This window comes from Neolamprologus multifasciatus, chromosome 20 (assembly GCF_963576455.1).
Source record: "Neolamprologus multifasciatus chromosome 20, fNeoMul1.2, whole genome shotgun sequence".
Lineage (NCBI taxonomy): Eukaryota > Metazoa > Chordata > Actinopteri > Cichliformes > Cichlidae > Neolamprologus > Neolamprologus multifasciatus.
The window spans coordinates 12,754,959-12,779,519 of record NC_140458.1 but is presented as its reverse complement, the minus strand read 5'-3'; the positions used below and the strand labels follow the sequence as shown (position 1 = coordinate 12,779,519).

The window sequence follows — 24,561 nt, the reverse complement described above, 5'->3', positions numbered from 1 at the left end:
CACAGCACAGAAACAGCTTTATTGAAGGTTACAAATGATCTTCTTATGGCCTCTGACAGTGGACTCATCTCTGTGCTTGTCCTTCTTGACCTTAGTGCAGCATTCGATACTGTTGACCATAATATTCTATTAGAGCGATTAGAACATGCTGTAGGTATTACAGGTATTGCACTGCAGTGGTTTGTATCATATCTATCTAATAGACTCCAATTTGTGCATGTAAATGGAGAGTCCTCTTCACACACTGAGGTTAATTATGGAGTTCCACAGGGTTCGGTGCTAGGACCAATTCTGTTTACATTATACATGCTTCCCCTAGGCAGCATCATTAGAAGACATAGCATACATTTTCACTGCTATGCAGATGACACCCAGCTCTATCTGTCCATGAAGCCAGATAACACACACCAATTAGTTAAACTGCAGGAATGTCTTAAAGACATAAAGACTTGGATGGCCACTAACTTTCTGCTTCTTAACTCAGATAAAACTGAGGTCATTGTACTCGGCGCTGAAAAGCTTAGAAATATGGTATCTAACCAGATTCTTACTCTGGATGGCATTACCTTGGCCTCCAGTAACACTGTGAGGAACCTTGGAGTCATTTTTGACCAGGATATGTCCTTCAACGCACATATTAAACAAATATGTAAGACTGCGTTCTTCCATTTGCGCAACATCTCTAAAATTAGAAATATCCTGTCTCAGAGTGACGCTGAAAAACTAGTTCATGCATTTATTACTTCCAAGCTGGACTACTGCAATTCATTATTATCAGGATGTCCAAAAAACTCACTGAAAAGCCTTCAGTTAATCCAAAATGCTGCAGCAAGAGTACTGACAGGGACTAGAAGGAGAGAGCATATTTCTCCTGTTTTGGCTTCCCTTCATTGGCTTCCTGTTAAATCCAGAATTGAATTCAAAATCCTGCTCCTCACATACAAGGTCTTAAATAATCAGGCCCCATCTTATCTTAATGACCTTGTAGTACCATATCACCCTATTAGAGCACTTCGCTCCCGCTCTGCAGGCCTACTTGTTGTTCCTAGAGTATTTAAAAGTAGAATGGGAGGGAGAGCCTTCAGTTTTCAGGCCCCTCTTCTGTGGAACCAGCTTCCAGTTTGGATTCAGGAGACAGACACTATCTCTACTTTTAAGATTAGGCTTAAAACCTTCCTTTTTGCTAAAGCATATAGTTAGGGCTGGACCAGGTGACCCTGAATCCTCCCTTAGTTATGCTGCAATAGATGTAGGCTGCCGGGGGATTCCCATGATGCATTGAGTTTTTCCTTTCCAGTCACCTTTCTCACTCACTATGTATTAACAGACCTCTCTGTATTGAATCGTATCTGTTATTAATCTCTGTCTCTCTTCCACAGCATGTCTTTATCCTGTCTGCCTTCTCTCACCCCAACCGGTCGCAGCAGATGGCCGCCCCTCCCTGAGCCTGGTTCTGCCGGAGGTTTCTTCCTGTTAAAAGGGAGTTTTTCCTTCCCACTGTCGCCAAAGTGCTTGCTCATAGGGGGTCATATGATTGTTGGGCTTTTCTCTGTATCTATGAAGCGCCTTGAGGCGACATTTGTTGTGATTTGGCGCTATATAAATAAAATTGAATTGAATTGAATTGAATCAGCGATCTGCAACCAGCATAACTCGACACTGTGGCGGTTTTCATCGCAAACAATCTCATTTACTGCCCATATAGATGAATGTTTGTGCTCCATTTTGAAAGAGAAAGAAGACCAACAATAATCTACAAGCCCAACCAGGCTAACAGCGATGCCTTTCTTTCCAACAGGCATAGCAGAAAAAAGTAAGAAAATGTCTAAAAATGTTTCTACTTATTTTTAAATCACTCCTAGTTTGTTGCCATGGCTACTCTTTTGATCCATTTTCTTCTATTCAGCGCTTTTAGCTGCCAGTCCGTTCTGACAAAGTGATCCTCTCTTGGCAAGAAAAAAAAATGCATGGGAAAATCCAAGCAGCAGTTGCTGAGACAGCCCAAAGACCTCCTCCTCTCTATTTTAACAACCACAAGAGAGTGGGCCACAGGAAGACAGGGAGAAACAAGAGGGAGAAGCAGAGAGCTGGAAAACATCTCTGCATGTGTCTCAAAATGCAAAGGAAGCAATGAGCAGAGATCTGGCAAGGCACTAAAGAGTTTATCATGAAGGACGCTCTCGCACATTTTAGTTGTTTTGCTTAGTGGAGGGGGACACAAGAAGAATCCATATTAAAGGAGGATATGAGCAACTATGAATAAGCCCGCCTCAGTGCCGGAAACTTTTTTTTACTATGAGTGGGCAGAGAAAGCAGAATAAGAGGTACACAGCAGCTGGAGGGACTTTTACGCCAAACTGCTCTGAAGTCATACTTCTCTCCATCTAAAATCACAACGCAGTGACAAACTGCTACTTCAGCGAAGAAAATTGGACACGCTGTGATATGACGTTAGGGAATAAGTAGGACCACTGTTCAGAAAAACAGTCACACCCTTTATCTGACTCTCAAGACCAGCTTGAACCATTGCACTCAACATTCTTTCCATTCCCCCAAAGGGTCACAACTCATCTGGCTTCCTCTGAAATTTGTTCATCCCTCTGTTAAGCGGGAAGGTTCAAAATTCAAATGTACTCCCGCCTTTTCCCTACTTAACAAGATATTCTTGTTTGCAGGACTCGCCTGACTACACAGAAAACTTTAACAAGCAATCTGTGGATCTCAGTGTTATTTCTAAAACAATGCACTGCTTTTATGTCTGATACTGAACGCAACTCAACAAGTATTGCTGAACTAAAAATCTTAATTGTACACTTGGGAAATCTGCTCGTGATAAGCACTGATTAGATAAACGTATGTGGAAACACACTGGACTTATTCTAGCTTTGAGCCAGACATGAAGAAGGGCCCTAAGAGCTGCAGCATAAATAAATAAAAGTGGCAGTCAAATGGGGAATACCCTGTGTTGTGTATGGAGGGGGTGGGGAACAGAAAGCATCCCTTCCTCTGCTTACAGTTTTGACCTTGTAGGAAGAGGCAGATGACTGGCCTAATGACACATTAAATCACAGTAAGCCCCTATATTGAATATTATAGTGGCGAGTTTGCACCTCCAATGAAAATGACAATGTGCTCTTAATATGTACTCTTGAATAGAATTTTCATAGTTTTAGAGTTTATGTTAGGGGCCTATTAATCCTGGATGATATTCTAATCTTTACATATTCTGTGATTTTATTTCATTTGTTTTAATACACTGCCTACCTCTTTTAGCTGATCGAGCTCCTGTCGGACGGCCTCGTACTCAATCTCCAGGTCTTCGTACTGCTGCTTGAGCTGCTGCTTCTCTTCCAGTACCGCCAGCCCGTATTCTGCCGCCTGGATCTTCTCATTCGTAGTCTCACTCAGCTCCCGGGAGAGACGCCCGATCTCGGCTCGCAACCACTCCGGGTCGGCCTCCATCAACAGCACAGCGTCGGGGTATCCCTGCTCTTCCACGGACATGATCGCCACCGGTGAAGATCAACCAAGCTGATCTACGACAGGAGGATGTCAGGGCGTCTTCAAGCGGTGTAACCTTGAAGAAGGAGCGGTTGCTCAAATTCTTCTGTATTTAAATTGCATGATTGTTACGTTTGCGTTTCTTGTTGCCGGTCTTGTTTCTTTGGTCATGTAGATGACTCCGTTCAGTTATCTTCGTCTGCGGAGTCCGCTGTTACTGCTTACAGACGCTCCATCGTTGCGCTCCTGCGTTTTCTTCTCCGTTCTCCCGGCTCGTCGGAGCGACAGTGCGGGGAGCAGGAATACCAATTGCAAAGGCCACAGAAAGAGTATGCAAATCCGGTTCTTACTTTCAAAATAAAGCACTGGCGAAGAAAAATTACTTCCCTAGTATGTGTAATAGCTGATTTGTTTTGCCTTGTGTGCGTAATAAAAAAGAAGAAGAAAGGACAGACATATTTTGAGTGTATAAAACATATAGAAAATGATTGATGCTGTCACATAATATGCGCGTTTTTGTGCTTTATTTTGAAGATCACATTTCTTCTCTTCCGCTAGTTTGTCACGCTTGTTCGAAACAGCTGAATGGTCCGTTTGGTTTAATGAGATGCACCTACGCTATCAGCTGGGAAAACGCCCACCCGCTCCCACTGCCTGTCGGGAAATCTAGTATTTGTAGAAGGTGGAGCCAGCAAACTGGCCTGGCAATCCCACGAAAGAACTCATTTCCCATAATGCCTTTTAGTTTGCTTATGTGGAGCACGGAAATCTTTATCCAAACCGTTTGTTGTCATAGAAATACAACGAACAGGCGGGCTAACTGCTGACCTGTAGCGGCGGACACATGTATATCTGCTGCCATCTGTAGGAAAAATTGAGTATTCGAATAAACGGTATAGGATACTGACTCTGGACCACACACTGGCAAAACTACGGAAGAGGAAAACGTGGGCACATCCCTTTTTTTTTCTTTTCCAGAATTCTAAGAAAATAATAAGAATTCTGACTTTTTCTTAGAATTCTGGAAAGAAAAAAACGTGGCTCTTATTCTCTTCCATACAAAGAACGTGTCATGTACACTAAAACAAAACTAGCTATTTTACTACTTGCTTCATAAATGTAACTTTTTCCATTGATTTTTGACAGTTTGATCTTTGTTTTGTCTGTCTGCGAAAAATATCTATTGCCACTGAGCAAAGTGCATCCCTAGAGAAAATTTGCATAAAACAAAAGGCTTTGTACAGTAGGGGGGTTTAACTCCTATGACCTGATACAGACTTAAGAGCAGAAAAAACCCTCAGAAGTTAGTATAGTTGAAGTTCATGAAAATACAACTGGAAAAAGACAGGATGTATGGCTTTTTTGGAAGTGTTACCAGGAAAAGGTTATTGCTCTCTAACATGGCAGCATTGCTTAGGTTTGCACAGATACTTCAGAGAAAGCCAGAAGACTTCTGAAAGAAGTCCTCCTTTCAGAAAGAAGAGATCTTGATGCCCAGCCCCACATTTGCTGAAAACCAAACACACCATACCAGCAGAAATACCTCATACCAACTGTCAGCACAGTAGTGGAGTGGTGATGATTTGGTCTTGTTTTTCAGCCACAGGACCCAGACACCTTGCAGTCATTGACTATGCTGTGAAATGTGAGGCCATGTGTTTGACAGCTAAAGCTTATCTGAAAGCGGGTCGTGCTACAGGACAATGTACGAGCACAGAAGCAAATCTACAACACAAGGGCGGAAAACTTTAATAAATCAATGTGTTGCAATGACCCAGTCAAAGTGCAGACCTCAACATGATTAAAATGTTGTGGCAGCACCTCAACAGAGCTGCGCATAAATGAATACCTGCACCTCCATGAACCAAAGCAATGTTATTAAGAAGAGTAGGTCAAAATTCCTCTGCAAAGATGTGAGATGATATGGTGATAAGGTGATAAGGTCATGTATAAAATGTTTAGTTGAAGTTATTGCTGCTGAAGGTGACCCACAAGTTATTTAATTCTGCGGTAGTCTTAGTTTTTCACAGGACTGCATAGAGTTCTGCAACAACTTTTTTTCCCCACATGATTGTATATATGATGGAAAATAAGGAAAAGCATAATAACATCTCTTTATGTGAATGTATTCATGTTAATTATCACCTTAAATACACAGAGGCACTGTACATAAATACATTATCTATGTTTTCTCAAAAAACTATGTGAATACAAGAAAATTGCATGTAATGGAGGATTTTATGGTAAGTTATTTAATTTATACTGTGACTGTTTCTTCCATCCCCAGTATTCTTCTTCACCTATAAACCAGATTTGTAAGCTTATTGTAAATCCAGTCTTTAATGCTTGTGGCAGAGCTGGTTTCTGACTGAAGTGCACTCTGTTAAATTAGCTTTTTCAGAATTGACTGAAAAGGACCTGTTATGTTTATGGTTGGAGATAAGAGTGTGTAGATTAAATCTAAGCATCACATGCTTGTTTGAAGGGATCACAAGACATGTCTTGTGTCGTGCAGTCACTTGTTTTGTCACTTGTGACAAGAAACAGTGATTTCATTAAGTTGGAACAGTATCATTGCTGGATTTAAAAAAACAAAAAAGCAACCTGACTATGATAATATTTTACTCCTGGAGGTGAAAAGTTCAATACATTTATGTGACAGCTTCTAATATTTTTCTTTACACTTGACTACTGGGATTATGCATCGATAATCAAACTCACCTGGATTTTGCCTTATTGACATTTGATGTCATGAATTTGAAACACCTTTCTCCTTTTTCCACTGTCACATGCTCAAGACCGCACAGGTGGATTTGGTGTATTAAAGTAACAGAAAATTTTAAAATGCATTTTTAGATGTTATTTAAAATATTACTCATTACTTGTATTGTTTATTTACTCACGTAAACACAAAGAAAATAGTAAAAAGTAATATAAAACCTTGTGAAAATAGAGTGTTTATATGCACACTGATGCAGCCATTTGAATGACAGTGGTGCATTGCTCTACCTACATTAATATATGCTGACAATTTTAAAACCCACTTCACACAATAAACAATTTTAGTTTAGATATAATCAAGTCAATAATGTTTTTGTCACATTTGACTGTCATATGAACAGCAGCATTTTACATTAAATTGAGATTGTTGCCTGTGCAGTCTCTTGAAAAGCTCCACACAATAAACTGATCTCTCCTCTCTAACCTGAAGCTAACCAGCTTTAGCAAGATAAGCCAATAAGATTTTACCAACTTGCTATGCCACTAAGGTCCTACTATTTGTCACAGCAGAGTTTGGAAGCTTAAGTGTACCGATATTAGAAATCTCTTTATGTCTGTTCACATCTAAAAATGTTCTTATAGTTAATAAAATGCATAGTCTACATAGTGCAATCCAGTTTGGTCAGGTGTTAGGAGAATATTATGCGTGTACTAAAAAGCAAAATTTGCATTAGATCATTAGAAGGCAATGCAAATGTGGCTAGTGCTCTGTTGAGGAGTAGAGGCTCTCTTTTATACCCGTTCCTGATAAGATTAGTAGTCTAATCTGGGAGGAGTCAAGAATATCCTTACATTCAGACTAAGGATCTTGTACACGTAACTAGTTGGGACACGATCTCTGCTTCTTTTCAAAATATATCACATATTTATTTATTCCCGGTCTGGTGGGATAGATAGATTCTCACAAAGGAGCACACAGGATCGAGGGGAACTTGTATTCCCCCCACAGGAGATAATCTGCAAGGCCACAGGATTGACTTTACGCAGAGCCGGGGATGGAAAGATGCCAGTCAGAGCCGTTGAGGTTGATGTCAGAAATGGTGGCACTAGCAGCTGTGAATGTTCGTGAGCCAACTGCTGAAGGTAAATAACTGATTTAATATTTTTCTTTTTATTTACTTAGTTTTCATTGTTCTATTGATTGAAGCTGTTTGGTTCTTCTGCATGCTGGTTTTAAGGAGTAAGAATAAATTCTGTAATATGATGAGGTAAAGGGGGGGGGGGGAAGCTAACAATGGCTGATGGTAAATCCTTTGAAATTGTTTAATATGCTTTACATTTGACTGCAAGTGACTTATGATGTTGATCTTTAATTGTTACTGAAAACAGTTATATCTAAAAATATATTTGTTCTCTCAGTATCAGTCATACATGATTATGAGTTCTGACATCCAGTTATTTATGAGATACATTTTTCTAGAATCCATAATCAAGGCTCTGCTATGACCGTCAGCCTAAGTGACTGTTCATATGGCATCCCATGCAAAGACAAGAGGTGGATTTCTGATGGAATACAGTAAGTATAGTACAAATGCTGCAAACCCTTCAGTTTAATAACTAAAATGTTATTAACTGATGAGCTACAGTTGTATTTTTACTTCACCAATAAAGCCACATTAAAGCCATGCCAGAACAGTATCTATTTTTACTGCAACGCGCTGATAACTTGCAATGCCAAACAAGGATTAAACACTTATAAGTGAGCACTGATGATCTTAACTATTTAGGTGTTACAGTACAACCTACATTTGACAGTCTCTGTGCTATGCAACAGTTGTGTATTTGAGACTTCTTAAAGGACTTTGACACTATCGCTAATCAAATCTCTAATCAAATAACTCTGATTTACATTTAGAGAACAGATTTAAGCAAAGGAAGCTTAAAAGAAATGAATGTGTGATATTATATATTTTTTTATTATTTTCCCTTTTATTTTTCTATAATAACTGCAGTCAGAGCCCCCAGATCAAAGTACACAATGGTAGGAGAAGCCATACGTTATGTTGTCCCTGGGCATATGCAGTGCTCGATCGGCTGTGGAGGTCAAGCCTGCAAGTATGACAATCCAAGTTATTGGAGTGATGACCAACAGGCCATTAGGGGCCTCTACTCATCCTGGTAGGCAATTTTTGTGCTTCAGTAGTTAATTTACCAGAATTCTCTGTTTGAGTTTGATGTTTTCAATTTTAATGTCTCTTTGAAGGTAAACTGAGAAAGGTGGCTGCTATGTAACATACACTCCACTGTTGTTGTAGGGTTACTGATCACCTTCTTGCCATGTCCAGACCTTCAACAGAAATCATTGAGAAGTATAACATTATTGATCAGTTCAGAAGGTATACGAAACTTTGTGGTCAGCAGTTTTCAACGTCTATCTGAGAATGCTCAGATGAAATAAGACTAATGAAGTGTTCTCTATCTCTCTCTCTCTCTGTTTGTGTGTATGTGAAGGAATGGTATTAAAACAGTGATCAACTTGCAGATCCCTGGTGAACATGCTAGCTGTGGCAATCCACTGGAGCTACAGAGTGGGTTTTCATACCTCCCTGAGGTCTTCATGGAAAATAAGAGTAAGTGCTTTATGAAATTCCTGATTCAGCTGTGTAGAGTTCAGTAAATTTAACCAAAAACATTTTGCAATTTCAGTTTATTTCTATAATTTTGGTTGGAGTGACTATGGCGTGGCCAGCCTCAGCACTGTGCTGGACATGGTGAAGGTCATGGCCTTTGCACTGCAAGAGGGAAAAATAGCGATCCACTGTCACGCTGGTCTCGGCAGAACAGGTAGCTTTGTGTGTAGTTTCCAATAAAATCTGTATGAAATGGTAAAATCTTTCATCTGCACACTACACAGAGGTAACAAAATGTCTTTTCTGACCCTCCAGGTGTTCTGATAGCATGTTTTTTGGCCTATGCTACTAGAATGACAGCCAACCAGGCTATTTTATATGTACGTGCCAAACGCCCTAATTCCATCCAAACCCGAGGTCAGCTGCGTTGTGTCAGACAGTTTGTTCAATTCCTTAACCCCTTAAGGAGTGTGTTTTCCTGTGCTGAGCCTCGATCCAATCCAGTTACTCTGTCCCAGTACCTGAACCGTCAGAGACATATGCTGCATGGCTATGAGAGGAAGGAGTTGAGGCACCTGCCAAAGATTGTTAAGTTAGTGTCTAGGCTGCTGCTGGACATTGTAGAGAATCGACAGGTGATTGAGGAAGATATTCTGGAGGCCCCTGATATTCATGACATTGAAATGTGTCTCCGCATTATCGAGAGGATGGATATTGATATAAAGGCACCCCGCTTACCAGGTTCACCCACTTTACCAAGACATTTTAACGAGCCCCCCATCTTCTACCATCGTAAAAGTCTGAGCTACAGTGAGTCCGACTTGAGACGGTTGGGGTCAGAGCTGAACCTTCTCACGCATCCTCTGACCTCCCTGTCACAGAGCAATATTGAAATGTTCATTTGCCTATCTGAGTTCCCCGCTTCCCAGTCTCATGGTTGTAGTAGCAACACATCCGATACCTCCCACAACTCAACAGGCTCACTTTGGTGTGTTAAGAATGAGGAAAACCAGAAAGATGGAGCCATTCTGCTGAAGAAAGTGAAGAGGAAAACAATCCAACGTAGCGAGTCAGTAGGAAACAATGAACCTATCAAAAAGGGTAGCATATTGTCCAGATGGAAGGCTGAGCAGAGGGAAGAGCTGGGAATGAATGGGGTGAAATCTCAAGGTAAAGAAGAGGAACAATCAGAGGTGCCATTTATCACCCTGCAGTCAGAATTGTCCCTGGATTCCAGGAGATTGCTTGTGGCACAAGCTCTGGCAGTGGACCTTTTTGTCGATGGGCATGAGGAACACAACAGCAAAGTTTTGACTTGGCAGGTATTTAACTCACATTAGTATTGTAGTGGTGTTAGCAGAAAAAGAAAGCATGCATGTAGCTTAGTTCCACAATGCTTTGTCTGTATGCAGTTCAAAACCACACCTGCATGGAGTGTTGTTCAAAGCCACTCCCAAAGTATTTTTGTTTTTGCCATGTATAGTTTTTTCCTGTGTATAGTAATAATAATAATAGAATAACAGAAACCCACTCAATCTTGATATGGATTAATACAGAGACACATTTATTCACGTATGCAGGCAGAGCTAAATCAAGGAGGTGCATGGGAAAGGCTGTGCATGGAGCGAGATCCCTTCATCCTCACTGGACTCATGTGGGCGTGGCTAGAGCAGCTTAAAGAGCCAGTCATCTCTATTCAGGATGCCAAAGCCCTGAACCCCGACAAGACGGATGCTCAAACGATCCTAAACACACTCGATCAGGTCAGTGTGTGCAGTTTAAGATTTAATACAAAAGCAGTATCACATTAAATTGCTCCAAAATGCTTAGTGTAATCCTCTTTGTCATCTTCTCTTAGGCCCCTAAAGAAACATTAACATGCATATTAGATTGCATGGCTCACATGCTGAAAATACCAGAGGAGATTGAAAATACATTCCTGAATCGTACTATCAAGGCTTTCACCTGGGTAACAAAAACCAACACACTGAATCACTTGTGATCTATTGAATAATTCAGTTCATGTACGGCTTCTAGTTTGTTCTGACAACTCAAGAATCACGTTTGTGTTTTAACAGGTGGATATTAATTCAGAGGACAGCAGCAAAGTGTACGAGTCCATGATCAGAGTCTTAAGGTGTATTCTTGAGGACATGAGATCTGCACTAGAACCAGATGAGACGCCCACGTCTCCCTTCCCTGTAACATAATATATAGCCACTAATCTATGTTTGGTGCATTGACACTGTGGAAAGACAAGGATGCTTTTGTGCCTTGTGTCAAAGTTGTTTAATGTGTAATATAAACATTTATATGTTAACCTGCCTCAGTAGATTCCAAATAACATACTGAAAAACAGCTGACGAGAATACTTTATTCTTTAAGTATGCTGGGCCGTAAGCCTGGTCACATTCAACACATACCTCAGCTCTAAAAGCGTAGCGCTCAAACACAAATCTTACATTTATACAGACTTCTCACAACACAATACTACTGATGCCTTTCTCATAATTACCACAGGAATCCTTAACTGTATTACTTTCATTTATATTATAAGCATAGTGCTACCAAAGAAAATGCATATAACAAAAAAAGAAATGTTGATCCCTCTAGTGAGTGGTGCAAACTAAATGCAGGCACTTTTGTGAGCTTGTGATGCTCAGGCATTGAAGGAATAAGCTTTTAGGACATCTTTTCCATCATTCCCTTCAACCGATGCCACAATGCTGGAGTAGTCACAGGCGACGTGAGTAAACCCTCTGGAACAGAGTATGGTGTAAATATTATGTGATACTCAGGTCATAATGTCAAAGACATGCTTGTTTTCAGTAATTATCTGCAATTATTGATGATAACATGGCATGGATAGTGTTGATACAGTAGGGATACTAAAAGACCACAGCTTACAGTACCTGGACATTGTGTGAGAGCCTCCCAGTAAGTGGTATCGGCTCTCCAGTGTCAACCCATAGTCTCTGTCATTTTTCCAGGTTAGCACTCGTAAGGAAAGGTCCTTGGATGCTGTTACAACACGAAAACTGTCCTGCAACATGAAAACAACATAAACCGATCATTTACAGGCACTAATATTGTGAACTTTTCACAAAAATGGTATTATGTACGGCATTAAATCAAGAATTTCAGCAGCTAATGGGAATGTCTCTGAATTCCAAATGAGGAAACAGCCTACCACGCATATGGAAGAGATTGGCAGAGTATGTTCTTTAAAGCTAGCAAGCATGACTCCTTTCAGTGAGTAAACCCATAGCTGTTCACCAGCTGCCAGCACTATGCAGTTGCTATCCTTGGCTGCTAGGAGGATGTTTGAGGACGAGGCATTCAGTGTCAAGGGGAAAGACTCGACCTGCTGGACTAAAATGTAAAGGAGACTCAGATTACACTTGTACAAGGCAAATATTTAAGAAAATATAAGAAAGTCTAGGCTTAACATGTGGATCTAAAATTACAGCAACAAGACTGGTGACATAATTTTTTCCACTTGAGAAACCGCCTTTAAATCGGATCTGTGGGTGCGCTGCTTTCTGGTATTTCAAAGTTGCAGTGAGTGCTGTAGTGAGTGCTGTACTTGGCATGTCGGGCTTTTTTGTCCCTGAAACATCACTCACCAATATTGTGTTCAGAAACAAACATAGATACACAGTTTGCTTCGGATCTACTTATCTTATATATGTGTTGAAATCATGGAATTTTTATTATTCGAGGAAGTAAGCAAAACTCAAAACAACAAATACATTAAACTGCATATGTTCAAGTACCAGCAGTGGCTGTAAAGAGTTTTCCTTTTTGTCTTTTAAAGTCTGACTTTTACTAGTTAGTGTGCACATATCTGAGTCCTCACCTATGATCTCGGACTTGTACTTAGTCTTTTTCACGATGATATCAAAGATGGTTATGTCATTTTTGTGTTCGAGGTCATTGTGGTGAAGGACAGCCAGTCTGGCAGGCTGGGTGGGTATGAAGACAGCAGCCCGGCACCCAATGACTGGCACAGACTGGCAAAGGGGCTCTTCATCCTCAGACGGAGAGGTCAAACTCTCAGTGTAAAACACCTGGCAGAAAAATAAACAAAAACACGAAATGCAGAACTCTATATCTATAAATGCTTTTGACTACTCCAACTGTGCAACATATATTTTCTACATGAGTCACTTATACAGAGGTAATGTGGTAAAAGAATCAGCGTACAGCAGAGCCGCTGAAGACAATATAAACAAATACCTTTGGAAAAAAATCATTATTCTCCGTAGTTCCAGCTGTGATCCATTTCTTGTCAGGTGAAGCTAGGAGTATGTTGACACTAAAGGTGTCATACACTATAATGCTGGACTTTTTAGTCAACGAAGGACCTGCTAGTGTACACACAGATCCCTGACCAGTTCCAACCTGGAAGACAATATAATAAATGTTACTTTAAAATGATTGTATTTCATTTTCTAATAAGAAACTTAGAAATGCTGTGGTTACTTACGGTTAGAAACCAATCATCGTCTATGTTGTACTGTAGCAGTGTACAGTGTGATGAGGAAGTAGAAAAGGAGGCCAACTCCTGGCCAGATTGGCCTTGCCAGGTCTTAATCAGGCCCTGAGAATCTGCTGTGATCACAACTTCATGCTGTTCATCACTTAAAATCTTCATCAGAGGACTCTGTACAGGACTACACCACAGGGGCTCACCCTGAGAAAAAAAAGGGTGCTACTGTGTGTTACTGCCTAAGTGACAAACATTTATTCCAGAAGACTTTCAAACAATACAGGAGAACCGTCTGAGAGATTTTGGCTCAGCAATAAAGATATATACTTTTACAGAACAGTACAGCACGTGTAGTATTTCTGCGTTAACTTTGTGGCACTGAAGATCTAAAAAACAAACAAAAAAAACTCATGACTTATTAGAAATGCATCCTCCAAGCTTCAGTACGGACAGAAAAGACCAGGATTTGACACATAATGTTCAGATTTGATATGTTTCCTGTCACAAATTCAATTTAAGTCAGAAGTTTAAAGCAAATGAAATATTAATCTAGCTGAATGCACAATTTATGTTAAGCAGATAAAAATAAGACACTACTTTGCAATGGTGCAGATACTTCTAGCACTGACGTTTTGGATGTTCCATGCTCGGACCGTCCCATCAGAAGAAGCACTGCAGACTGTGGCGTTGTGGTTCCAGAAATCTGGAAGCTGGCTTGAATTTGCCTTTAGGTAAACAAACCCCACAACCCGGCCTGATGGAAAGGAAAACAGACCACAAACAAAGAAAATAGACATAAAGAACAGCATGCAAGCCTGAATTGTCACATTTTTGTTTTGCTATTTTTTTTTAACTTATTTTAATTTTGGTTTTATTTTTAGTTTGAGTTAAGTTAGTTTCTACAGATCGTTTGCTAATTTGAGTTTCGCAGTTTAATATATTTTTTAAATAAACAAAGTTTGAGTATTTTTGTCTTTAGGGGTAGATTTAATAAGCTCATAATGGGTTTTACGTCACAAATGTGTGATTAACTGTCGACTTCTTTGTGCCTATTTTGTTGACAAATAAAGATAATTATAAACTGTATATTTTAATAACATTCTCACAATCTGCAGAGTTGTGTATATTCTGTCACTCCATGGTGGCAAGTATGTTGTTACGTTTACTTTTTTTTAATGCTGCTGCATTAAAAAAAGTAAACGTAACAACATGCCGGGGCAGCGGGGTGAAAGCAGCTGTGCCAGCAAACTGATCCAGATGACCAGGAAGGCTGGTCATCTTCTGGGGGTGGAACTTGAGCCTGTGGTGGAGGTGTCTGAGAGGAAAATCCACAGCATCATCCGAGGGCTCGCTGCTCTGATGCAGGACTGAGCGCTACAAGGGAGCTTTTCCAGCTGTGGTGGTTACTGGATTATCTGTAATTACTTCTTACCTCATCCATTAATGACACTTTCTCCCTTTTACACCACGGTTCTCATATATGAAATACTGCACTATATAATCTTTATAGTTGTACTCCGACTGTAAGAGTTTGATCCTTTCCAGGCTGAGATTGGTAAGTTTGAAGTGATTGACAATCCTGGCTGTCACTATACTCAGAGTTTGTTTCTATTTTTATTGCATTGAGCATGTAAAAGGCACGGACATTTTCCTCAGCAGTCAAGATTAATACAAGATTATTTTACTTTTATTTATTTTCTTTTCAGCTTAATTTCATTTTTCAGTGTTTAAAGTTGATTCCTGTTATTTATTAATTTACTCCACTTTCTTTCTTTTTTTTAAAAAAAACCATTTTGTTAGCTAAAATATTTTCCCCTCCTTCTTTTAGTTTAGTTCTAGTTAACTATACTAACAATGATGTAAAGGAGACTCCATTGACACACCTGTGTGCCCCCTGAGGCTTTTGCAGGTATAGCCTCCTGTGCGACCTTTCGTCATGTTCTTCTCCAAGTGGGATCGTCGCAGGAAGTATCTCTTCCAGGAGTGATTCGCCTGTTCACTCCCCAAGACTGCGAGGTTACAAAAACCCCAGCGCTGCAGACACATCCTCCTGAGGAGAGCACACAGTCCAATGTTTACATGCGCGTTATCACGATTTCCACGCCCATCGACTTTTAATATCACGCTTTATGTTATAAAACTGGCAAACAAATCACCTCCATAACCAAGAAGTCTCTGCAGCTTCATGCCAATCCTGAAATACAGATTTGCAATCAGACACAAGTCACAATTTTTGTTATATTGGCGCTACTTCCGCATGGTGGACACTCCTTACCTTACACACACTTGAAACATTAATTAAATCTTCCTGGGTAAGAAATGTAAAAATTTGAATCAGGCAGTCATCGATCAGCTGCGGTTCACATGAGTCCATGCTGGCATCGATACGGCGTTAAACAGATATTCCCGCAGAGACTATCTTTATTTTTTTTCTCCTCAGTAAGTTAAAGAGAAAGTGCGACAGCAAACGGGTAAACTACGGAAGGAATCCAGGGACAAGGAGGGAGAGTTCGCTTTAACCCGCAGTGTCCTCGCTGCACCACCAGATGTCGCCATCATCAAAGACAGGCGATCCACAGAGTCTGGGACGGAGACGCACAACAGGTTGCGCGCACCAGACGCATTGTGCGTGGACAAGAGACCGGCGAATTCTACTTTTGGGTTAAAAAAAAACCCCAAATCCACATACAAAATTCAATAAAGGCGTAATTTAACCGGGGGTTGTCAAAAAGAGTTGAGAGAGTGGGCTACTCTTCAATCAGATTCTCTAATCGGTTTTTAAAAATCTGATCTTAGCTTTAATCAGGATCGTTTTAAATATTCTTCTTTTTACTTTGCTACTCTTCTTTTTGGAAAGTGGGACATAAACATAGTTAAATGCAGTGATCCAAAAATTTTAACCTGGGCAAAATAAAAGAAGGCTTTAAAATGAGTTAACGCGTTGAGTTATTAATATGCCCCCCCAAATTAATAAGAATCCTAATCAGCCAAGGTGAATGAAGACGAGAGGAGTGTGCAGGCTTGAAAGCGTGTGTGTGTGAGTGTTTCTGTTGAGATTCAGCCCTGGCGGGATTCTTCAGCAGGGCCCCATGGCTCCTATGAACACGCCCCAGATAGATGAAGCAGATAAATATCCAAGACCTGCGGGTAGCAGAGGAACTGTGAGACATAGATAATCGCACTTGCTCACCCCAAGAGTTACCTGTGACACCCTCGCAATGACAAGAGGGCCCGGCGATAGGGGCCACGTAATGGGATTTTTGGATGATACCCTAGTCGGTGATTTATAAAAGTACCGAAACATCTGCTGCTCTTTTTTTTATGCTTTTCGTCACTTTGGACTTCCTCTGGAGTTACCTGAGTCGTGATCGACCGGAGCGTACGGGAACCGAGTGATTAATCAGCTCCACGAATCGTTGCATGAAACTGAGAGCTGGGCCGAAATGAGTCGGAGAACACGACGCTGGATTTTAAGAGTTTTACTTTGCCTGGGAATTGTTTACTTGAAAATCGGGTGAGCAGCGTTCATTTGAGTTCTCATCAGTTGCCGTAAGTCAGTCACAACACAAAAGACTTTAAAAGCTGAGGACTGGCGGACCTTTAAGTGCTGTCGGTCCTTCAGAAACCACTCCTGAGCCCCGTATTTCCTCAAAAGCAGGTAGAAGTACGCAGTTGAATAAATAAAACCAGCGAGGAGCGTGGACTTACATGGCAGTTGCTCTTATAAGTGAATCACGCTTCCTTTATTATACCTTAATGATCATAAAACGCATACATTCATAATAGTTCAAATGATATGAAACTGTACTGTAGGTAAGTTTCAGAAATACTCTTGCGGTGCACCTGAGCTCACACATATGATAGAATCTATTGTAAAGAAAAACAAACAATTATGTTGATTGCATCTCCTCTTGATTTGGAATTACATAGTAAAAGCATATTTAATCCACACGGACGTGTTAAATGCTTGGAGTATTACACCGATTTATAACACCAAACAGGAACTCGGGGTGCATCTGAATTTAGACTGTTATGTAAAATAAAATTAAGCTAACAAAGCTAAGAAGCTGATGGCTGCTTTCTCAGTCATATCCATCTTCCGTTTACAGTGGTTTCTCATCGGTGGTGGCCCTAGGTGCGAGTATAATCTGTAACAAGATCCCCGGTTTGGCCCCAAGACAACGGATTATCTGCCAGAGTCGCCCCGATGCCATTATCGTCATCGGAGAGGGAGCCCAAATGGGCATCAACGAGTGTCAGTTTCAGTTCAAAAACGGGCGCTGGAACTGCTCTGCGCTTGGAGAAAGGACTGTCTTCGGAAAAGAGTTGAAAGTGGGTATGTTGCTGTCTGTTAACGTTTGCTTAGCCTTCTCTCTGAAACTTTAGTTTTCCTCCCAGCAGCAAACACAGTGTATTAACCACCTTTGCGCATTGTGCGTAAAACAGCCTTTGCATTTGGCTCTTTTTATGATTTACCTCCAAAAATTGAAATGCATCACATATTTGTGCGTGTTCAGTGTCACCAGTCAAGCACCTGCACATCATAAATATGAAAAATCATCTGTTTTCATTAATACATTGTTGGATTTATGCTATCAGGAGTCATTCACATCTGGGTTAGTCTTGCGCCCCACGTTTCAATGAGTAGGGCTCTCCGAGGTATCTGAGTCCAGCATGGTAACAAAACTCTTGCCACTGTTGGCAGCTTTTCTTTTCAGCCCCTAGAGTCTCTAGAGGCACATTTCCACTGGTCTTTATCCTTCTAGTGATGGGTGGCTCTCACTGTAAGGATGTCGGTCTTACCACGGGTATAAGTTACAGTGAGGAATAGCCAAGAGGAAAGCAAGACATGAAAGTACTAAATTAGAGAAGCAAATAAATCCAAATCAAGTTCCTGCAGCTGGAATAAAGTTTCCTGTAAAGAGGGATGAACTCCCTTCAGGGGATGCTCAATTATCTTTGAAGTTTTGTGGCTTGTTTGCTAAAATGGATTAAAGATTATTAGATAGTGGAAAGGAAAGTGTTTGCTCAAGACTAAAGGCATTTTATCTTATGATGCCTTTATGGCTACAGGTAGTGGAAGGCTTAGAACAACAGAGGTGGCTTTGTCAAACTTTTTACCTAGCATTAAAAGATGTGAAATATGTTTTTGTTCCATCCCCAGCTAAAGATAATAAAATTTAAAAATCACAAATAGCCCTATGTACAATGGTTAGTAGCTTGGGCCAGCTGTTGGAGGCTGCTGCTTTGGAAAGAAAAGTTTATCTCTTCATGCTTCTAAAATGAAAACAATGCACTTGACAGTCTGTCCCCTTTTGAATGAGCGCTTTTAGCCAATCCAGAGTTTTGGTCTGTGTGTCCAAAAGAGGAGTTTAACTCTATTGCTTGGACAGCCGTACCAAATAGATTGGTTTCACTGATCAGATTTAGCTTAGAAGATGAATGGTTGTAAATGAAAACCATTGTTGATCCCCGGGCTGAGTGGAGCTGTGTAGCTTGCTATTGTTCTGGAAGCAACAATTGGAAATGAATGAGCAGGGTGACTGACACAATGTTGACGCACCGTGCACTAGATTTGAGACAGTTTAGACCTCGGCTATGTTTGCACTTGAACTTTGTAGTTGCACTAGTCTGAGATGAGGAACATACAAAGAGACTGCATAGTGAGAGGCTGAAGTGTGAGTAAACTGGCACTCCTAGTTCAACACGTACAGGCTTTTGATTTTTTTTCTACTTTCTTTTAAAGATCTTCCTTCTGTCATTACAAGGTTATGAAGTATTCATACCATCTCTTGTGGTAAACCCGTGCACTCAGAAGTGGAGGGGAAAAATTAACAACGGTGCACCCAGAACTGACTACCCTGACACACCTTTTTTTTTTGGCTCTGAGCCCATCAAGTCTATAAAAACGTCCAAATAATTGATGCCTCAATATGAGGTTTTTTTTTCAATGGCAAGGGCTCACATCCAAGTTGTTTATCAAAAACACGGCAGCTTTACGTAGTGAACTTGGTGGCTGGAGGAAGCATAAAGAAGGTATGATGTTTGTTATGAGCAAATAGTAACAAGACGAGTTTATTTACACATAGATATGATGGATGATACACTTAGGGGTTTCCTGTTTGCATTATAATGAATCATAGATCTGAAACTAAAACATCATACTTGCTGATTTTGTTTGAGAATGCTAACATACATATTGGGAACATTTCAACATTGAATTGCTTTGTTTACATTACACTTGAGGTTTCAAATAAGACATTTAAAAGCGATATTAGACTGTCTCTCAGCTCGTTCGACTTGAGAGCTTTCATTCAGGTTCTGTCTTTTGACTCCTGTCTGAGCCGTTTCAGATTAACCTTTAGTTATTTGTCGATATTTCCGCGTGTGTAAATGATTTGTCAGGTGGGCCTGGAACTAGATAACGGCAGAATGAAGATTCTGATGTGACTGCCTTATGAGTTTACACAGAATGTGACAACTTCTAAGTGGATCAATAGCCCTTCCTTGCCGACAACTCTCTTATTCATACGGCTTTGTTGACAGTACGGCCTGCAGACATTTTGGTTCACAGGCATGACAGTTTCCGGGTCAGGTTTCGAAACACCGCAGCCCTTGAGCGATATGTCAGTAAGACTGTAATGTAAGCACACATATTGTTAATAATTGACCTCTTTTTCCTATTTAAACAACCTCTTACATTCTGTGGTATTCCTTTTATAGTAAAGGAGAAACACTATAATCTTCCCCTCTTAATTAAATCTAAATGTATGCCTACATTTTATTATTACACATCATTATCATATTATTCATCACCTTTTTTTCCCGCTCCCCTAGGCAGTAGAGAGGCTGCATTCACCTACGCCATCATCGCAGCAGGGGTGGCCCATGCGATCACAGCCGCCTGTACACAGGGTAACCTGAGTGACTGTAGCTGTGACAAGGAGAAGCAGGGTTTCTACAGTAAAGACCAAGGATGGAAGTGGGGAGGCTGCTCAGCAGATATCAGCTACGGCTTAGGCTTCTCCAAAGTATTTATTGACGCACGGGAGGTCAAACAGAATGCAAGGACACTCATGAACCTCCATAATAACGAGGTGGGACGCAAGGTAGGTAATTAGCAATAGGACTTTGAAAAAGTCGTGCTTCGATCTCCACGTCCTTTTTTCCACACTTAAATATAATGGTGAATTGATCTTAAGTAGTCTAAAGCTGGTAATGCTTTGATAGGAGTGAGTCAAAGCACTGAGCAGTGGGACCAAGCTTAAACAAGGAGTGGAATAAAAGATTGCTTTTAGCTGTCTAAGTGGCAGGGTTTGATTACAGCCCAGATCTCTGAACTGAAAACAGATTGACATGGTACAAAAAGGCATTAGCCCAGTCGCCCTCATGTTTTGCACCACTGGGACAGTATACAGTTACCTTTATGACAATCCCAATCCACAATTTCTCTGTTCGCACAAACCCACATCAGGTGCAATGTGCATGCACATGCAGCTCGGGGCTGTTTACAGTTTAGCGATTGGGGCTGCTTGTCATTGGGTAATATTTACCTCTATGGAGGTGTACTTTCTAATGCACAGGTTAAATTCACTGCTTACGTCAATTCTCAGAGTTTATTTTATTTTTATTCACAATAAAATGGAAAAACAACCCCAAGCAAACAAATGAAGCAAAACATAAATGATCACAACATGAAAACATAATAGAAACCAACAATATTATATTGAAAACTAGATTTTAGACAGTTTTTGTTAGAGTTAGTTTTAATTAGATGTTGATTTTAATCTTTTTTCTGTGCCTGTGTTTTTGTGTGGATGGTTGCATAACGCTGCAGAATGACAAAGAGACTCCAGTAGGTCTAGAAGTTGGAAACTGAGTGGAATAATGTGTCCAACAGCTAAGGCTTTGCCCAAGTTAACCCATATCCTCTCTCCCTCTCTGACTCTGCCAAAAGAGCCTGATTCCCACAACCGACACATTGAACACAGAGGCTGAAAAGCCTCCTAACACAATAGTACCAAGCAGATAATTTTCTGCACCCATTTCAGGGCGGTGAATTCAGATTGGCTTTTCTGGACAGCTAAACTGCCTCCCAACGAAAAGGACTACTCGTGGATTCAAACTTTGAGCCGTCTCACTTATTTCCTATTCTTTCTGCAAATAAATAGACTCTCTGTTTTCCTTTACTTATGCTAATCAAAAGCAGTGACACTGAGCAGGAGCAGCGTTCACAGCTCCCTGGTCGAAGACGTCCACACAATGGCTGTCACAAGTGTTGGTCACAGGACAAGTGATGGATTAGGGAGTGAAGCCAAGGTTTTTATGAAGTGGTTTGCTCAGGGAAAACTTGTTCCTTTTGGTCCTTGTTCACACGTCTGTATTTGGGTTTTTACTCCTTACAGTTTACTTGTCAAGAACACAGACACGTAAATTTCTCACGAATGGCTTTAGGAGACCGTATTGCATACCAAACACCTAGCATTTCAGAAAAAAACGGAAACCGCAATTGACCTTGTTGCTAAAGAAAACTGTAGTTTAGTCAATGGCACTTCTTATTGTCATCAGTTGAGGCTTTAGCCGTAATCCCAGTCACTCGGCGCCTTGTAGAGTCACTCTTGACATTTGTGTGGTGTGTGTGGTAACTACACACACAGAGCCTGAAATCTGATACATTATTTTGGCTTCTGTGTATATGGTACCACACTGTTATGTGGTGGGGCTGTATTTAATCCCTAGCTGTACTGTATTTGTCAGTCACATTGTTTAATAAGCTGCACGTTTTTCGCCTGTTTTAAAGTAAAGTTGAAGTATGGATTGAAACAGTTTTATGAAAGGATATGCAAGCATAGTTAAAATTTTAATCACATACAAATTCTGATTGATTTTAATATGACCATGTTCCAGAGGTGACACAGTGAAGCCATCATTATAGTACAGGAACTGATTGTAAAATAGTCATCACTGGAGTGTGTTTACTACCTTACTAAGCTGCTTTTCTGTGTCTAGGTGCTGGAGAAGAACATGCGACTGGAATGTAAGTGTCATGGTGTCTCGGGCTCCTGCACAACCAAAACCTGCTGGACTACACTTCCCAAGTTCCGCGAGCTCGGCTACATTCTCAAGGAGAAATATGCCCACGCCGTACACGTGGAACCAGTCAAAGCCAGCCGCAACAAGCGCCCTAAATTCCTCAAGATCAAGAAGCCGTACTCTTACCGAAAGCCCACGGATACAGAGCTGGTGTACATAGACAAGTCTCCTAACTACTGTGAGGCGGACCCCGTCACGGGGAGCCTGGGGACACAGGGAAGGGTGTGTAACAAGACAATGATGCAACACATTAGCGGCTGCGACTTGATGTGCTGCGGCCGGGGATACAACACACACCAGTACTCCCGGGTCTGGCAGTGCAACTGCAAGTTCCTGTGGTGCTGCTATGTGAAGTGCAACACGTGCAGCGAGAGGACAGAGGTGTACACATGCAAATGAGAATATTTATTGGATGGTGTGTGTGTGAGTCTGTGCGTGTGTGTGTGTGTGTGAGATGTATGCATGTGAGCGGTCTTGTTTTTTGTGTTTTAACGGACAACCTTTACAAGAAAAAAAGAGGCTGCTTTTACAGTCTTTACACACATCATGAGGAACTACTGTACTGCATATACAGTAAGCTAAAAATGAGGCACCATGATTCTTTTGCACAAAAGCTCTTCACCCCTCTTCTTGGACTGCTCGTTGGGATGTAGTGGCAAAGCATTGTGACAACCACTGTTAAAGGGGAAAAAAAATGTAGCCCGACATATGCGACTGGGTGACCACAAAGGGAGTCTCTAAAATCAAATGTCAAGACTTTAAGCTACATGGACGTGTACCGACATGCTGACTGCTTGGACTTTGCCAATGCAGATAAATTATGGTGGACGTTATGCCAGGCAGCACACACTGCCGTCGTTCCAATGCCACCTGTGCACAGATGAAATTAAGCAGCAATTTGGAATATTTAACATACTTGTATTTAGAGAATGAAAAGTAATTAATATTAATTTATTCTATAAAGAACTACTGATTTTGTCCGATATGGACACAAAAAAAACAAAAACTAAATGTCATGAGTTTATTAAAGAAATCCAACCTTGTTCATGGTTAAGACACTGGAATTGAATCTGTCTGGAATAATCTGTATTGCCGTAGACTAATGTTGTTCCAGATGAAAATGCTGTAGGCTACTCAAATTGACCTTTTGACCTTCTCGTGAGTTCGTCTTCCCTATGTTTGCTGCTAGTCTAGAAACGTGAGGTAGAAGGCTGTACTTGTATGCTGTACTGACCGTCTTCAGCGGCATTCCTCACTTCAAGCTGATATAGCTTAACTGGAATCATTGATCAAAAACAAACAAACAAACAAGCAAAAACCACAGGCACACTTTCCATGTTTGGTAAGCATTGGTTAATAGAGTATATTTTGTAAAAGCCTATTTTTATATGAATGTTTTATTTATATATTTTGCATATTCAAGGTCGCATTCTGACCCCGACGTCTGTTTTTAAACCCCTGTGAAAAAAAGAAGCTGATATATGTAAGTTGGCCCCTGTTGTCGCTGCCATAGTTGTATATTGTAAGAGATAGAGACTGTTTATAAGTGTTCAAATGTCTGTGTTTACTGCATTTCATGACTACTACTGATGGAATACAGGAAAAGAATAACACTTACAAGACACGAGTTCCCTTATTTCTTGTTCACCATCGTTTTTTTTATCGATTATGCCATAAAGAAATGTTCTGAAATAGCTTTATGTGGATAAAACACACTTGAACAGTTGTGATATGTCTCAGAATGAGTTAGCATGTCTTAGTGAATTTATCAGTAATTGTAAATTAAAGAAAACGAAGCCTAGCTGTCATATTGTTGCCATAAAAAGTGATGCAGTGAAGCCGTTGAACATTTATGGCTCTAATTACTTTAATTGCTCATAAAAACTGATAGTGCTATTACTTCATCCAGATATAAATATGTTTGTTAATATCACGCAGTTACCATGGCGATAAATCAAGGACTAGCACAATGTGTGCGATGCTTAGCAGAAACAGAGATGTTCTTTGAGAGGGGAAAGTTATTCAGGCTCAATTGAGGGCCCATCTCGCACACTGGGAAGGAGCTGAATGTGCCTCAGAAGAAAAGTGTTTGTCCGCTAATGGTAGGGTACAGGGGTAATTGAT

At 40.6% G+C, this 24,561-nt stretch overlaps 4 protein-coding genes across 5 annotated transcripts in view; 2 read left to right on the top strand and 2 right to left on the bottom strand.

Moving 5' to 3' along the window:
* The window catches only part of LOC146494544 (protein bicaudal D homolog 2-like), a 44,449-nt gene extending 40,645 nt beyond the window's left edge, over positions 1–3,804 (bottom strand). Inside the window, exon 1 of one of the 2 annotated variants that reach the window (XM_085146547.1) lies at positions 3,265–3,804. In XM_085146547.1, the coding sequence (XP_085002673.1) occupies positions 3,265–3,504 (240 nt within the window). In that variant the 5' untranslated portion in view covers positions 3,505–3,804. The remainder of the gene's footprint in view (positions 1–3,264) is intronic. The other variant, XM_085146548.1, reaches the window with a different exon arrangement.
* A 3,343-nt stretch (positions 3,805–7,147) lies between these two features.
* On the bottom strand, positions 7,148–15,828 carry fbxw12 (F-box and WD repeat domain containing 12). Its single transcript, XM_085146566.1, has 10 exons — positions 15,620–15,828; positions 15,501–15,538; positions 15,228–15,394; positions 13,974–14,098; positions 13,342–13,548; positions 13,092–13,256; positions 12,712–12,922; positions 12,043–12,224; positions 11,765–11,895; positions 7,148–11,611 (listed from the first exon to the last, which is right to left on the bottom strand). Exons 1-10 carry the CDS (start codon positions 15,716–15,718, stop codon positions 11,512–11,514), a joined length of 1,425 nt encoding a protein of 474 aa, XP_085002692.1. The 5' UTR covers positions 15,719–15,828; the 3' UTR covers positions 7,148–11,511.
* On the top strand, positions 7,703–12,988 carry ptpdc1b (protein tyrosine phosphatase domain containing 1b). Its single transcript, XM_085146565.1, has 9 exons — positions 7,703–7,798; positions 8,235–8,400; positions 8,538–8,618; positions 8,734–8,852; positions 8,929–9,066; positions 9,168–10,174; positions 10,433–10,615; positions 10,711–10,821; positions 10,931–12,988. The coding sequence occupies exons 1-9, from the start codon at positions 7,753–7,755 to the stop codon at positions 11,060–11,062; spliced, it is 1,983 nt and encodes a 660-aa protein (XP_085002691.1). The 5' UTR covers positions 7,703–7,752; the 3' UTR covers positions 11,063–12,988.
* Positions 15,829–15,873: 45 nt separating the features above from the next.
* On the top strand, positions 15,874–24,048 carry LOC146494541 (protein Wnt-7a). Its single transcript, XM_085146573.1, has 4 exons — positions 15,874–16,858; positions 17,454–17,680; positions 20,182–20,453; positions 22,354–24,048. The coding sequence occupies exons 1-4, from the start codon at positions 16,788–16,790 to the stop codon at positions 22,834–22,836; spliced, it is 1,053 nt and encodes a 350-aa protein (XP_085002699.1). The 5' UTR covers positions 15,874–16,787; the 3' UTR covers positions 22,837–24,048.
* The last annotated feature ends 513 nt before the right edge of the window (positions 24,049–24,561 follow it).

Excerpts from the sequence above, each read along its gene's own strand:
- ptpdc1b (XM_085146565.1), top strand. The coding sequence starts at position 7,753 with ATGGCATCCCATGCAAAGACAAGAGGTGGATTTCTGATGGAATACA. Across the intron at positions 7,799-8,234 it reads TGGATTTCTGATGGAATACA|TCAGAGCCCCCAGATCAAAG; the intron begins GTAAGTATAGTA and ends TAATAACTGCAG. Across the intron at positions 8,619-8,733 it reads ATTATTGATCAGTTCAGAAG|GAATGGTATTAAAACAGTGA; the intron begins GTATACGAAACT and ends GTGTATGTGAAG.
- fbxw12 (XM_085146566.1), bottom strand. The coding sequence starts at position 15,718 with ATGGACTCATGTGAACCGCAGCTGATCGATGACTGCCTGATTCAAATT. Across the intron at positions 12,923-13,091 it reads ATAATGATTTTTTTCCAAAG|GTGTTTTACACTGAGAGTTT; the intron begins GTATTTGTTTAT and ends TTTTTCTGCCAG. Across the intron at positions 11,612-11,764 it reads GGCTCTCACACAATGTCCAG|AGGGTTTACTCACGTCGCCT; the intron begins GTACTGTAAGCT and ends ACTCTGTTCCAG.
- LOC146494541 (XM_085146573.1), top strand. The coding sequence starts at position 16,788 with ATGAGTCGGAGAACACGACGCTGGATTTTAAGAGTTTTACTTTGCCTG. Across the intron at positions 16,859-17,453 it reads ATTGTTTACTTGAAAATCGG|TGGTTTCTCATCGGTGGTGG; the intron begins GTGAGCAGCGTT and ends TTCCGTTTACAG. Across the intron at positions 20,454-22,353 it reads ATAACGAGGTGGGACGCAAG|GTGCTGGAGAAGAACATGCG; the intron begins GTAGGTAATTAG and ends TTCTGTGTCTAG.